Below are 16,070 nucleotides of genomic sequence, written 5' to 3' on the forward strand. Positions count from 1 at the left end.
GTCTCCCTCCCTCCCACCCTCCCTATCCCACCCCTCTAGGTGGTCACAAAGCACCGAGCTGATCTCCCTGTGCTCTGCGGCTGCTTCCCACTAGCTAGCTATTTTACGTTTGGTAGTGTATATATGTCCATGCCACTCTCTCACTTTGTCACAGCTTACCCTTCCCCCTCCCCATATCCTCAAGTCCATTCTCTAGTAGGTCTGTGTCTTTATTCCTGTCTTACCCCTAGGTTCTTCATGACATTTTTTTTTTCTTAAATTCCATATATATGTGTTAGCATACGTTATTTGTCTTTCTCTTTCTTACTTCACTCTGTATGACAGACTCTAGGTCCATCCACCTCATTTCAAATAGCTCAATTTCGTTTCTTTTTATGGCTGAGTAATATTTCATTGTATATATGTGCCACATCTTTATCCATTCATCCGATGATGGGCACTTAGGTTGTTTCCATCTCCGGGCTATTGTAAATAGAGCTGCAATGAACATTGTGGCACATGACTCTTTTTGAATTACGGTTTTCTCAGGGTATATGCCCAGTAGTGGAATTGCTGGGTCATATGGTAGTTCTATTTGTAGTTTTTTAAGGAACCTCCATACTGTTATCCATAGTGGCTGTACCAATTCACAGTATATATAGGGTTCGGAATGATCCGCAGTTTCAGACATCTGCTGGGAGTCTTGGAATGTATCCCACATGGATAGAGGGGGACTACCATACTTCAAAACTTAGAGGCTTAAAGTATTCATGGTCTCATATAGTTTCTGTGGGTCAGAAATTTGTGAGTGGCTTAGCTGTTAATTTGGTTTAGATTCTCTCATAGGGTTGCAGTTAAGATGTTAGGCAGGGCTTTAACCTCTGAAGTCTTGATAGTAAATTTGCTTCTTCCATAACAGTTCTTTCACATGGTTGGCAAGTTAGTGTTGATTGTTGGTAGGAGGCCTTAGATCCTTACCATGTTGACCTCTCAGTAGGACTGTTTCAAGTCTGCCAGCCTCCCCCAGAATGAATGGTCCAGAAGAGAGTAAGGTGGACACTTGCGTGTGTTTTATGACCTCAAGAGTCATACAATATAATTCCCACAATATTCCTTAGATTACACGTCAGCCTTATTCATTTTCAGAAGAGATTATATTAAGGGCATGAATACCAGGAGACAGTGGTCAATTGGGAGTCACCTTGTAGGCTGATAGTACATTACCCTAGCACAGGAATCTCCCACAAGCCCTTGTTCCTTTTGATATAGAGTAATATGTAAAGATCAAAATCTTATTACTAGGGTTACTCATTGTCAATTGGTTATCATTTCTGCTAGGCACCATTCGTACACAGAGCTAAGAAATATATATATTTCTCTATATATACACATATGTTTAAATCATGCATTTGTATTGATATTTCTGACTTAAATTTAGCATAAGAGGGTTTTTACCTCTTTGCTTTTATGTTTTCCATTTTTATTTTTTGGAAATATGTAAAAAATATACATAGTTAAAAAGTCAAAACCGTGTTAAAAAATATATATATATTTAGAGAAGTCTTTCTTATATGCCTCCCTCTACACCACTTTGCTACCAGTAACCATTTTTATTTGTTTTTGGTCTATCCTTCCAGTGTTTCATTCTGCAAATATAGATGAATGCATGCACACATACAAATATGTATATTCTTATTCTCCATTCTCCTCCCTCTCAATCTCCTGTCTCCTACAAAGGATAGCATACTTCATATGGTGTTCTGTGCCTTACATCTTAATTTAACAGTATATCCTGAGTATTACTCCATAACTTTATTTGGAGATCTTCATTTTCTTATGGCTATATATGATCTATTATGTGGATATAATATTGAGAGTCTTTTGGGTCAGTCTTTTGCTGGAAATAATGTGCAGCAAATAATAGTGTGTCATTTCATACTTGTACCAGGTGTGTTGGTGGGGTAGATTGCTAAAGTGGGACTGCTTGGGGCAAAGGAAAAATATGTATACAATTTTGTTGGATATTGGCAAATTCCCCTTCATAGGTATTATGCCATTTTTGCTGTCCCATCGGAGATATTGTGAGGATTAAATGAGTTCATGTGTGTAGAGTGCCTGACACGATGACCATTTAATCAAAATAGCTGTTACCCTAAAGTCCACATCCTTAGACCTTTCCTACACTGTCAAATGAATTTCAAGACTTCTCAATATCCTGCATACATTTCTAGATACATATTTCACTTTACATGTAGCCCCTTTAATTGCTTTGTGCAGAACTAAACATGTCACTTGGTGGTAGATCATTCCAAAATGTTTATTTTATATGTTTAAGAGGTTGAAAAACAACCTGAAAGAAGAATCAGATAGGAGGCCCTATTCTTTCATACATTCTCAAACATTGGGGTTTACATTTATAAAGTGGCAATTTACATTGGAATGTTTCTGTCCCATAAAACCATTCAACATTATGATGGTAAATTCCTTCAAGATAATAAACTGCAGAATACTTTGGGAAAATAATTATCCTAACTGAGCCTGCATTTTAATATTTTATTTTTGGAACCACCTATAGTTTAGCTAGTTGAATACAGGCTAAGGTGAAGGGCTCTAATCTGTTCAGTGATCACAGGCTGTACCCCTCTGTCTTGATTATTGCCTAACAGATTTATGGCTTAATTACAAAAACAATCAAATATAAATGAGTCCAGAGACATTGTTAGTATATGCTTTAAAAATAAGTGAAAATTTACTAGCTGCTGATGGTATTAAAAAAGGATTACTTGCTAAAGTACTTTTAGAATAGTTTATTTAACCTAGGGGAGATAACTGTTAACATATTGAGATTAAAACTCTAGAAAAATTATTTCTCCATTGGTTCCAGTATTTTTATATTCATAACTGGTTTTTTAGAAATGTTTTTGTTTTTATTTAAACAAGTAGTAACTTATCTAAAATAAGTAGCTATTTAATAAAGTAATAGTAATAAAGTAATTTGAATAAAACTAGATGCATTTATTTTAGTAGTTAATAAGCTTTTCTGAAAATTCTGTTATATTATCTGCCAGTGCTTCATCATCTTTGTAACATTCTAGATTTATAAATTAGTACATGACACTCTTATTCTTTGCCCATTTAAATTTATTTCTAGGTGCTAACTGCCAAAGAAAGGAAAACTCAGATTGATGATAGAAACAAATTGACTGAGCATTTTATCATCACATTGCCTATGTTGCTATCAAAGGTACAGTTTCATTTACAGTTTTGTGATAATATGCCACTGAGTTTGCTTATTACACTGTACTATTAAAGTAGTTACTTTGTTTTCTTTGCTTCTCCTTCTAGTATTCTGCAGATGCAGAGAAGGTAGCAAACTTGCTACAAATCCCACAGTATTTTGATCTAGAAATTTATAGCACAGGTAGAATGGAAAAGGTAAGACGCTATAAAATTGAAATTCTGCTATTATAGTCAGTTTTATTAACTGAATTATTTTATTTTCATGTAATATATAGGCTTATTTGTTATATGACAGATGCTTTTTTTTAATTTTTGTTAATCTAAATATCATAGTTTTTCTTTTTTTCCTCCTCAGCATCTAGATGCTTTACTAAAACAGATTAAATTTGTTGTGGAGAAACACGTAGAATCAGATGTTCTAGAAGCCTGCAGTAAAACCTATAGCATCTTATGCAGTGAAGAGTATACCATCCAGAACAGAGTTGACATAGCTCGAAGCCAACTGATTGATGAGTTTGTAGATCGATTCAATCATTCTGTGGAAGATCTATTGCAAGAGGTCTGTTTTAAAGTTAATGTGTACATATAATGATTTCGGCTAATAATTTTTCAAGATAGCTGAGTTTTAAATTGTTTCCATTTTAAAATAAAATCTAGTAGAATTCTCTACTTTCAAAACTTAGCAGCATTATTGCAGTTGTTCATTTTATGAAGATCAGCGTTAGTTACACTTCATTTTTATTTTAAAAACCTGTTTCATAAAAGACAGACTTTTTTTCTCTTTTAAGAAAGGTCTGACTTTTCTTAAGTCATTTTTTCATTTTCTATTCCTGGGACCTAATTTGCATTTTAATATTACTGAACTATTATGTGCTAATGAATAGAACATAAAAACTGTGTGCTTATAAAGGATAGCTGCTTACCAGTGGTGTGCCTAAGATAGCAGCAAGCATCTCCAACTGGTTATTTTTGTAATTATTTCTGTGATTCCTGCCTCTTGCCCTCTCCTTTCAGTCTACGTAAGGCAATCTGGAATTCCCACAGCTTTGTATGTCCTGACGGCCAGGCTGATAGGATTTACTTTTAATCCATGTAATCAGTTTTCCCCTACTTTTAATTTTTAATTTTAACTTTTAATTTTTTTCAACCATTTTTTGATTTTCATTGTGATTTTGAAGTTACAGATGTAACTGACAATCAGTAAAATCTTTGAAATAACCAATAAAATCTTTAAAGTACCTATCTTTTCACTCAGCAGTTTCAAGGAATTTATCCAAAGGTATTAATTAGAAAATTGTATGAAGTCACATTTATGACATTGTTTAAAATGCAAAAGGGGTTTTTTCTGGGTGTTGGGCTTATGGGTGTTTTTTACTTTTTGTTTTTTTGCTTATTTGTATTTTCTCATTTATCAACAGTGAATATATACTATTTATATAATAAAAAAGAATTTTTCTTTAGGCAGTAAGTATTAATAGACTTCCATGTGAATTTGAGGATGAGTAAATTTATGGTATTAAGGTACTGTCTGCTCTTTTTTTTATAGGGAGAAGAAGCTGATGATGATGATATTTATAATGTTCTTTCTACATTAAAGCGGTTAACCTCTTTCCACAAGTATGTCATTTTATTTAAAGTAGATTTAATGAATAACCTATATTAGTCAACATAAAACAAACTGATTGTAATGTTTAACATCCATGTAACACTGGGAAATTTTAGAGAAATATCGAGATGTTGTGATGTTTTTATTATTCAGATTTCCTACAGATAAATTATGAGTTTTTATTATAATTTGATTACTTAAGAAGTAAGATTTATCATTCAGTATAATGAATGTACACTGTACACTGTAAAAGTTTAAGATAATCAGTATAATTAACAAATTAGATGGGCTTATTCTGCAAGCTAGAGTTTTTATAGGTATAATTTTCAGTTGATAGCTCTTAGAAATCTTACTAAATAAAAGTCACAGCTTTGGAGAAAGCCACAAAATTATTTCTATAAGCTTTTTCTCCTGAATTGTCCTTGTTTGTCTAGTTTGTTTATTATTGTGTTCTTACTATGTAGACAGAACTGTTGGATTTGAATAAGGAAAAAAAGGCTCAGATCAATGAAATAGGTGTCATTTTCAAATTGTAATTTGCATATTCCTCGTAATGAAACATGCTTATCTTCTCCTTAAAGAAAGGAAAATAAAGAACTTTGTTGTGAAAAAGAATGTTTAGGCGTAGCCCTTACTTTGATGAATACTTCAGATTTCAAAAGCAGTGTCTAAAATCTAAGCCTTTTCTGTATACACAAGTACATTTTTGGAATTCCATGGAGAAACAAACTCTTATTTTAAAAATATTTTGACATCTGAAAATAAAAGTTGACAACCAGTGTCAAAACTCCTATTTAAGAAAATATTTTGACGTTTGAAAATAAAAATTGACAGCCAGTAATCGTGCTATTTTTAGTAGCAGAGCTCATGAGAATTTACACTCAGTGTTATCTCATTCAGAAGTCCTCAGCACATGTAAATAGCTACACTAAAGTTTTTGAACTGTGCCATATTTCCTTTACCCTGACTTTGTCTTTATTTATCTCCATCTCGTGAATACAAATCTCTTTTTCAAAAATACGCATGTATTTATACTTTGAAATTCTGAATGAATTTGTTTAAATGTGCTTTAAAACATACTAGAAAGAAAGAAATGGTAACCTTCACTTTAATATATGAAGTTTTATTGTTTTTGATTTCTTTTAATGAATTCCTAATATCAGCTTCCACTCTGTCTTTCTCTACCCATCTCCCTCTTTTCTCCCCCTTCTCATTCCCCCCTTCCTTCTTTTTTTCTTTCTCTCTTTCTTTGTTTTTTTTCTCCCTCTCCCTCTTTCTCTTTCTCTTTTTCTTTCTAAGTTTGAGGACTTGAACATTTCCTTATGGAACTTTTACAGTTCTACTAGAAAATGAAGTTACTTTATTCTTCCCCCATTGAAACTGAGCTCAACAAATTTAAACCTTCCTCCACTCGAGAATAAAGTTAATGCATTTTTGTTTATTTTAGTGCTCATGATCTCACAAAATGGGATCTGTTTGGTAATTGCTACAGATTATTGAAGACTGGAATTGAACATGGAGCTATGCCAGAACAGGTAGGAGTTTATTGATATTCTTTCTGTGTCATTTTAGAAAGCTTTTCTGATACCATGTAGGATTATCAAAAGCCTTTCATGGAACATAGTTGATAATTCTTAAACGCAGCCACTTCCTTTGAGAATTATTGCCATAGTGATTCAGTGTTACAGATAGATATATTATATCTTCAGATTTGAACAGAAAAGAATAGAAAAAGTTTGCTATAATGTAGCAGAAGTTTAATATTAATATTTAATTTTGACATAAACATTATTACTCTTTTCGGGAAAATACCATTACTTACTATAGTAGCAATTTCAAAACTTCATGAGTTTAATATAATGAAAATTTCTGATCATGGCTGTATTTCGGGCACTGTTCTAGGTAATAATAGTAAGCCTTAGATATGGCTTAGTTTTTGTGGTGAATCATACTTACATAAGTTTGGAGGCCTTTAGCAGATTTTAGACTTTTTTGCATTCATATAAGTTGGAGTGAAAAGGGCAGGAATTCAACAAACTCTCTCCAGTCTGGAAGAGACTTGGAATAGTCAACTTAATTATCATACAGAGAATTAAGAATTTAATACTTCTGTATGAGAACTAACTTGTTACTTACTAATTAACAATTATAATTATTGCTAATTAACAGTAACAGTCTGTTATTAAGAATTAGGAGTTATTTCATACATTGCAGACACTCATTCATGTAGACCAAAACACCAACTCCATAAGTTAGGTATAAGGTGGTGTTTAGGTGCGAGCTCATCCATTCCTGTTTTGGTAATATGGAATGCTTAGATGACACTTCATTATACTAAAGTAATCAATAGATATAACAAAATTATAATTTCATGTTAAAAGTTTATCAAAGAAACAATGCTTTATTATTGCTATGATTAACTCTTAAATTGCCTTAATTCATGTCTTTGATCTCTACTTTGTAGCCACTCTTAATAACAAATGTCCCTGATTGTGTTAGGTGTTTTATTATAATTTGTGAGAAAATGCTGAGAATTTGACCCCTTGTTTTTCTTCATTTATTGTTGACTCTTCAGCTTTGATCCTCTTTTCGTCTCAAACTTTTCAGTAGCCTAAATGCAATTCACTGATATTCTAAGCTGTGCTTCAGAGTTGAAAGGGAATGATAGAGTTAAGATAATCTTTTTTTGATTTTCACATTTTCCTCAAGAAGAGAATAAGAATAGCACTTCTCTGTTTTATCTGGAGATTATAACTATATCTAAATTTATTTTTAATTCTCCATACCATCATTTATTGTCTTAGACCTGACTTGTTACAGTCTCACAATGTTTTTCTGTGATTATGTTGGTTTTCTATTATTTATTTTTACTGCATATGCATTATCTACCCAATTTTATTTTAATTTCTTAGAGTAAGAGAGCATTTATGTGAGATTTGCTTTAACTTTGTTAACTTCTTAGACACACATTCTTTATTACTTTAAACATGTGTATGAAGTTTGAATACCTCACTACTAGATTGTACTCTTATTCATTTTAGCAATCAGAAATTATTTAGCATTTAGCACCTCTTAGAAACATCTCTTTAGATACTCAGTACTGAGAATCCAAAATCCGTATTCAGCCGTTTCTTCATAGGACCATGCAAGCTTACTTTTTTAAATTCCAACTCTGTTCCTTTTAATTAGAATCCAAGAAAATACTCTTTTAGAGCAAGGATATCAAAGAACTGCCAAAATGTTTGCTGTTTGTTAACCCTCAGTTATGCTTAACATTTTGAAGATACCTTAAAACTTTCTAGCTATTTTGGGGGAACTGTATTTGTCCTTATATGCTTGACTGTTTTCCATGATAACCATTTCAACTAGAAGTTTCACAGTCCCACTCTTCAGGATTAACTGAATTCTTATTTCCTTCCTCTTTCTGTGATCTACCTTTTCTCATGTCAGTGCTATTTTAACGATTATAGTAGAATAGGTAAAAACAAAGTTTAAAAAATTCAGCTATTCTTAAAATACTTTTTTTAAAGTTGAATTATAGAAAAGTTATAATCGAAAAATCAACTCTTATTTCCTTCAATTCATCAATTGTCAATAATTTTTCCCAGTTGTACTCTTACATGTTTGCGCGCCTCTTGCTCTCTCTCCCTCTCACTCTTCCTCCCCATGTAATATTAATATGCATTTGTACAATAAATATTAATAATATTTTTATAGCAATTTTTCTCCAGCCCAGGATCCAAGCCATAATAGCACATTGTATTTGTTTTTTTTTTAGAAAATTTTTTAAAATAAATTTATTTATTTATTTTTGGCTGTGTTTGGTCTTCATTGCTGCACATGGGCTTTCTCAAGTTGGTGGCGAGCGGGGCCTGCTGTTTGTTGAGGTGCACGGGCTTCTCACTGCAGTAACTTCTCTTGTTGCGGAGCACAGGCTCTAGGCATGTGGGCTTCAGTAGTTGTGGCGCATGGTCTCCAGTAGTTGTGGTGCATGGGCTCAGTGATTGTGGCACACGGGCTTAGTTGCTCCATGGCATGTGGAATCTTCCCAACCAGGGCTCAAACCCATGTCCCCTGCACTGGCAGGTGGATTCTTAACCACTGCACCACCAGGGAAGTCCCACATTGCATTTTTGTAATGTCTTTTTTTTGTTCTCCTTTAATCTGAATGGTTTTTCAGCCTTTGCCTTTCATGACATTGACATTTGGAAGAGTACAGACCAGTTATTTTATAGAATGTTCTCCATTTACTTTTGTCTGATCTACACGTTTAGATTGAGATTATGCCTTCGTGACAGGAATGCTACATAAATGATATTCTGTTTTCAGTGAATCACATCAGGAAGCACATGATGGCAGTTTGTTCAGTATTGTTGATAATTAATTTTGATCACTTTAGTAAGTAAGGTCTGCTGAGTATCTCCCATGTAGAGTTACCATTTTCTTTTTTAATAAATAAGTAATCTGTGGGAATATTCTTTAAGACTGTATAAATAATCCTGTTTCTTATCAAACTTTGACATAATAATTTGAGCATTCTTTTGTGATTTTGCCTGACTCGTTTATTATTATGATCGTCACAAAATGGTAACTGAAGTGGTGATTTTCTAACTCTGTCATTTATTTTATATTTATTTGTTGGCCCTCTGCTCTAAGGAAGAACTTTCCCTTCTCCCTTTGGTTATTTATGTATTTATTAATTCATTTACCTTTTTAAATTTCAAATTTATTTTTTAAAATTTAGTATCAGTATGGACTCATGGGTTTCTGTTTTATTCCTGTTCTGTTCATCTGGTTAAAACAGTACTATTGTTATTCATTTTGGTGCTGAAATTGTCGCAGATTTAGCCAGAGGGAATTTCTTACCAGCCTGTTCCTATGTGCTTTAAATATTTTTTTGAGCACTTCCATACTTTCTGGCACAAGAATATGTTCCAGGGTCTGTTTACACCTACCCCTATGCTAATGAATTCTTAACCTATGGAAAATATGAAACTTACTGCAGTTCCTTAACACAATAGTCATTAGTTTGTAAAGAACCCACATTTCAGAATTTATTGTAGTATTTCTTCATACATTTTTTTGTAAAATGAAGGCAAAAAATATTAAAATTCTCCTTATCCTGTTTTATGGCCTTTGTACCAATTTCCTGTTGGTATATCTGTATATCTGTAAGTTTAAACCTTCTCTTAGGCAACATCTAAGAAAAAGTAAATATTAAAATTCTGCTTCAGTACATAGTTCCAAGAATATCTTTCCAGATTCTAAAAATTGAAAGCCAATAAAGAACAATTCATACATTATTTTGGTAAATATATGCTATATAACAAAATAGGGTGATTAAACCCATAAAGAAGGAAATGTAATCATATCAGTAACTTTGGACCTATGAAGCCATCAATAATAGAAAATTTAACTTTTGTACTTATTATGTACCAGGTACTATTTTAAGTCTTTATGTGCATACATTTCTTGAAGCCTCATGACAACCCTGTAGAATATACATCATTATTCTCATTTTATTGATTATGAAACTGAAACATAGAGATCTTAAATAACTTGCCTAAAGTCTCATAGCTGTTGCATACCCATTTTAACCAAGCTTTTAAATTATTTTCATTGTCTCTTCAAATTTTCTACTGCTAATTTGCTACTGCTGTTTATAGTATCCCATGCCTTCTGATGTTTGCCCCATGTCAAACTCTTATTATTTTGTATTTTTATTTTTTCCAAACTTCTTTTGCACTGTATTGTTTCATTGGGAATTGTGGGGAGAGATTAGATGCTGGTACTTAACCTATCATTGTGAACTGGAAATCAACACATTTCTTTAGACAGAACATAATACAGGAGTTGTTTAATTTTAGTACAGTTTTTGCTTATGATTATATTAAGGCTTATTTGTTACTGGCTTCAGTGTTTGTGCTTTTCTTCGCATTTACTCAAAACTATTACTGCAAACTCTGCTCTTTGCCACACTGATCTTATTTTTTTAATTATTATACAGTAAAACTGACTTGTCTTCCTTCCTGTGTAAAGTTAAGAATTTTAACATAGGTATAGATTTACGTAGTCACCACCACAATCAGGATACAAAAGTTTCTTCATCCCCGAAACTTCTTCATATTATCCCTTTATAGTCATATGATTGAGCTACTTACAACTCCTGAAAACCACCCATCTGTTTTCCATCACTATAGTTTTGTCTTTCTGAGATTTCCAAATAAATGGAATTGTACAGTATGTAAACCCTGAGCATAATGCCTTTGAGATTAATCCAAGTTGTTGTGTGAGTCGGTAGTTGGTTTGTTTTTACTGCTTAGTTGTATTCCATTGTGTAGATACACCACAATTTGTTTTATTCATTCAACTGTTGAAAGATATTTGGGTTGTTTCCAGCTTTTGGCTATCACAATAAAAAGTGCTATGAATATTAGTATACAGTCTTTCGTTTGAACATAAATTTTCATTTCTCTAAAGTAAATGCCCAGGAGTATAATTGCTGGGTCTTATGATAAGTGTATGTTTAACTTTATTAGAAACTGCCAAACCATTTTCCAGAGTGGCTATACCATTCTGCATTTCTTCCAGCAATGTATGAGAGTTCCAGTTGTTCTGCATCCTCATCAGCACTTGATATTGTCAATATTTTTTACTCTAGCCATCCAAGTAGATATGTAGTAGTGTTTCATTGTGCTTTTTAATATATATTTTCTTAATGCTAATGATGTTGAACATCTTTTCATGCACTTATTTACCAGGCTTATGACCTTTTTGGTGAAACCATGTTGATTATTAATTTGTACCTAAAGGCTCTTTTTAAAAGGGAATATTAATGTCACTCATGTTAACCAAGTCTGAATATAACAAAAAGATCAGTTTTGGATATTAGAAGCAAACTAGTATTATTTAGTCCACTCTTTTTTTTTTTTTTTTTTTTTTTTTTGCGGTACGCGGGCCTCTCACTGTTGGTGGCCTCTCCCGTTGGGGAGCACAGGCTCTGGACGTGCAGGCTCAGCAGCCATGGCTCACAGGCCCAGGTGCTCCATGGCATGTGGGATCCTCCCGGACCGGAAGGAACCCGCATCCCCTGCATCGGCAGGCGGACTCTCAACCACTGAGCCACCATGGAAGCCCTAGTTCACTCTTTTGTCATGTACTTGTGCAGTAAAAAATTTGAGCCTCCTTCCCCTTAAAGTCTCTTGCAAACAGAAAAGTAAAAGAGCCTAAATTTATCCCAGTCATTATGTGGATTTTCAGAATTTTAAACATGTCCTATATGTGTAGATAACATATATCTGCACATGCATTTATTAGTTTCCTGTCAGGTTTTATTTTCAGGCAAATTCAGTTTTTCTAAACTTTAAACATTCTAAGAGTTTATCCCTTGGTCTTAACTTAGATGTAATAATACAGTTCATCTTCATTTTCAAGATATATCATTAGCTGTAGGTTGAATGATTCTCATTGATTCAATCTGCTAATCAAAGGTAGAGCTAGCTCCTTTAAATAGATAAAAGTAATTATTAAGAAAAAAGGCTAATAAAAAATAATTTTATGTTGGTTAAGGTAATGCTAACTGCTATAATAGATTAATCTCAGTAACTCAGAGGCTTAACACAATAGAAATTTATTTCTCACTTACATAACATTAAGGCACAATTAAAGGAAGCGGCGTGTCACTGCACTGCCAAGTCATTCAGGGACCCATGGTCTCTTGTGTTATTGGTATCCTTCTGGCGGATAGGGAAGGAGAAGATGGAGAAGGCAGTCCTGCTTCTTAACTAATTTTTGCCCAGAAGTATGCAATATACATTACTGTGTCCTTCCAGGTACATCATTACCTTGTGGAAAAATGAGGTCAGAAGAGTAGGGTTGGAAGAAATTCTTAGTCATCAGACTAATAATTGGAATTATTTGAAGATCCTTTCCAGGGTCAGAGCAGTGTTAGTCAAGAAAAGGCAGAAGGACTGTGGTGCTAATAGGTTAGAATAATCTCTTTTGGCTTTTTTGTTTTTTTATTGCTTGTCCTTCTTGTTTTACATGTACTACAGAAAGATGAAGTTGCTAAATAAACGACTTTTGATGAGTTAGGATAACATTGCTAGTATAGGGGATAAAATCAATATGACTGATGTAAAGCCTGGAAGGAAGAGTTTTGAATTTTCTTTTGAAGTGTGATCAACTGTACTGTTATATAATTATACCTGTGAGAAAGCAAAATATTTCCCAGTCAATGAGAGTGAGCTTTTTATTTTAAAATAATACAGTGGAGCCCTTTTAAAGTAAATGTATAATGAATATCAATATACTGAAAATTAAAATGGAGATGCTGTATTGGAAATAGGTATTGAAGTGACCAATCTCTCTCTTCTCTTATAACCACATCTAAGAAACTTGTGTGCACAACTTTGGAACACACTTTGAATAATTCCTAGTATATAGGTCATAGAAATGTAGAAGGAAAGGAAATGATATTTGTAATGATTAGGATAGATATAATCAAAATCAAGCAGTTATTCAACATTACTTTTTTCCATATCTTAATTTCCCGTTGGTTAATGTTCATTTGTATATCACTCTTCTAGTAATTTAACAATGCAGATTGTTTCAAATTCAAGAAAAAGTTTTAAATCACACAAACCACTTTAGTACTTATTATAAAGGTTATCAAAAGGTGTCTCAAAACCAGAGGTGTACCATATTGAGTATCCCCTAAGTATAGTAAGATGATTAACATTAATGTTCATAAGTTGACAGTGTTTCAGTAGTCTTTTCTCTGGCATTCTGACATGAATCAATCATTTAATTATCATGTTTAATAAAACCCTGACATCTCATTAGTTTTGTATGAAAAGCAGCACCACTCATCCCTCTAATTCTGATGAGTTATTTTCAGTGCTGAGTAGGTGCATTGGAAATATCTTTTACTTACGTGATCTGAAACCTGAAATGTTTAAAGTAAAACCAGCCAAAATTGTACTTCCTGAAGCATTCCACTTACTGATTTCTCTTTTGATTTATTCTCTACATTCTCTTAGGTTTTTTAGTTTATCAAGAGGAGAAAATAATAGAGACACTATAATAATGGAATATCATATTATCAGACATGCTTTATTGCAATAAAGATGTACCATGTATTCAAACAAAAATGTAGTAAAAGACCTATCCAAAATGAAATTTTCTTTTTTATTATGATTCTTAACCAGTTTTTATTTTCCTAAATTCTTCTATTTCTCTCTCTGAAAAATATGGATAAACATTTCACAGAACAGGAATTCAGGCCCAATAAAAAATGAGAAGGTGCTCATCTCCATTGGTAATTAGAAAAATGTAAATTAATACCACATTAAGATACTACTCATACATAATAAAATCACCAGATTTAAAACATCTGATGATATCAAATGTTGGTAAAAACATGGAGCCACAGGAACTGTCAAAGACTATTAGATACAGCCACTGTGGACAAAAATTTGGTACTATCTACTGTAAAGTTAAATATATACATACTATATGACCCAGCAATCCTGTTCCCAGAGCAGTGATCCTCAAAGTGTGGTCCAGGGAGCCTGGGGGAATTTCCAGGGCAGGCTCATAAGGTCAAACTATTTTCATAATAAGAGGAAGATGTCTTTTGCTTTCTCTCATAAACATAAATTGGAGTATTGGTGTCATATCAAAGAATAGCCACATTTTTCTACAAAGACTAATCTGTGACACAGTATTTTCTTCATATACTTCAATCATTGTTTTGTATATGTTTTATGCACATTTCTGTATGTGTTGTATTTTATATTAAAAATTCTTTATAGCAAAATAAGTAATCATTTAGGTATAAAATTTGAATAAAAACAATTTCTTCAATCTCCCCTTAAAAATCTGACTGAGCAAAGTATTCTGACAGTGCAGTTTTGTTTAAAGCATAGTATCATTTGTGTCCATATTTATCGAGATACATTATATCTTTATTCTCTAGACTGATATGTTGGTTTTGTCTTTTTTTAACTAAATATTATTTTATACATTCTCATTAATTCTACAAATATTTGGACTTGAAACCTTATTGTAAGATAAAAACTATGATAAATATTGTTCTCTTAATATTGTACAAACGTAAATTATGTCTCATTTGTTTGAATTTTTTATTTGATACAGATAGTCGTACAGGCACTGCAGTGTTCCCATTACTCGATTCTTTGGCAGTTGGTGAAAATTACTGATGGTTCTCCTTCCAAAGTAAGTAAGAGTTTCTGTAGGCAGAAGGGGTACTACTAAAGCAAAATAACTTTGCTTAACTCATTATTTAATAATTTATTTTTATCAGTTATTGTAACAAATTATAATTTTAATAAAATATATAATAATGTTATCAATTATTGCTTTATCCTATACATATATTTTACCTCTTTGGAAGATAAACAGTTTTTCAAGCAATAGACAGAGTTATATGTGTATACAAAGTTTAAATTCTTATAAGAGGTAACTGTTGTTGAAACCACAAGAGCTCTGATAGGCGACATGCTATAAAAAAGAGAATAATATTGAAAGACAAAAGTATGTAGCTTTCAGTTCTGGCATTTTGGCACCTTGGGGCCCAAACTAAAGAACACTTTTTTTTTTAAGTTTACATTGTTGGATAAAAATTTTTTTTTTAATTTTTAATCTACATGTGACCATGCAAAACAAAAGGGAAAATACAAACCAGAAGTTAAGTGAAACTAGGATCCAAGAGAGTTAAGCATAATACTAAAGCCTACTTAACCTTGAGGATATTTTCTAATCTAGGTGAATCCCAAGGCCCTCACGAGGAGGAAAGTCTAATAGGTAGCATGTCTCCTTGATAAATTTGGGATCCTAAAGGGCTACACCAGCATGAGGGTAAATTAGAAATAAATCCATACCAGTTCCATTCATGGGGGAATATAAGGGAAACAGCCTGTCTTAAAATTTGTCATTAATTAAAGGGGGGAAAATAGGTCACCCATGAAAGTTTATAACCATGAGCTAACTGTCACATAGGTTTGCACCCTAAATTCGTACTATTTCTGTGGTCCATTAGGAAAAAAACAAACAGAAAAAGAAAATAAGATTTTGATTTAAAATGTTCTGTAGTGGTGGTATTCCCAAGCAACCTACGACAATCAAATATAAATCCTTTCTGAAGGAACTTGCCTCAAAGAGTTTTCCACAAAGTTTTAAGAAAAATGAGCTCATGGTAAAAAAAAAAAAAAAAAAAACACCT

At 32.7% G+C, this 16,070-nt stretch overlaps 1 protein-coding gene across 2 annotated transcripts in view; it reads left to right on the forward strand.

Moving 5' to 3' along the window:
* The window catches only part of STAG1 (STAG1 cohesin complex component), a 459,794-nt gene that overhangs the window by 404,035 nt on the left and 39,689 nt on the right, over positions 1-16,070 (forward strand). For both annotated transcript variants that reach the window (XM_007457539.1, XM_007457540.1), the window contains exons 17-22: positions 3,131-3,223; positions 3,325-3,414; positions 3,575-3,778; positions 4,766-4,836; positions 6,273-6,360; positions 14,984-15,064. In XM_007457539.1, coding sequence (XP_007457601.1) covers positions 3,131-3,223; positions 3,325-3,414; positions 3,575-3,778; positions 4,766-4,836; positions 6,273-6,360; positions 14,984-15,064 — 627 coding nt within the window. The remainder of the gene's footprint in view (positions 1-3,130; positions 3,224-3,324; positions 3,415-3,574; positions 3,779-4,765; positions 4,837-6,272; positions 6,361-14,983; positions 15,065-16,070) is intronic.

This window comes from Lipotes vexillifer, unplaced genomic scaffold, assembly GCF_000442215.2.
Source record: "Lipotes vexillifer unplaced genomic scaffold, Lipotes_vexillifer_v1.1 scaffold86, whole genome shotgun sequence".
In the NCBI taxonomy this organism is placed as follows: Eukaryota; Metazoa; Chordata; class Mammalia; order Artiodactyla; family Lipotidae; genus Lipotes; species Lipotes vexillifer.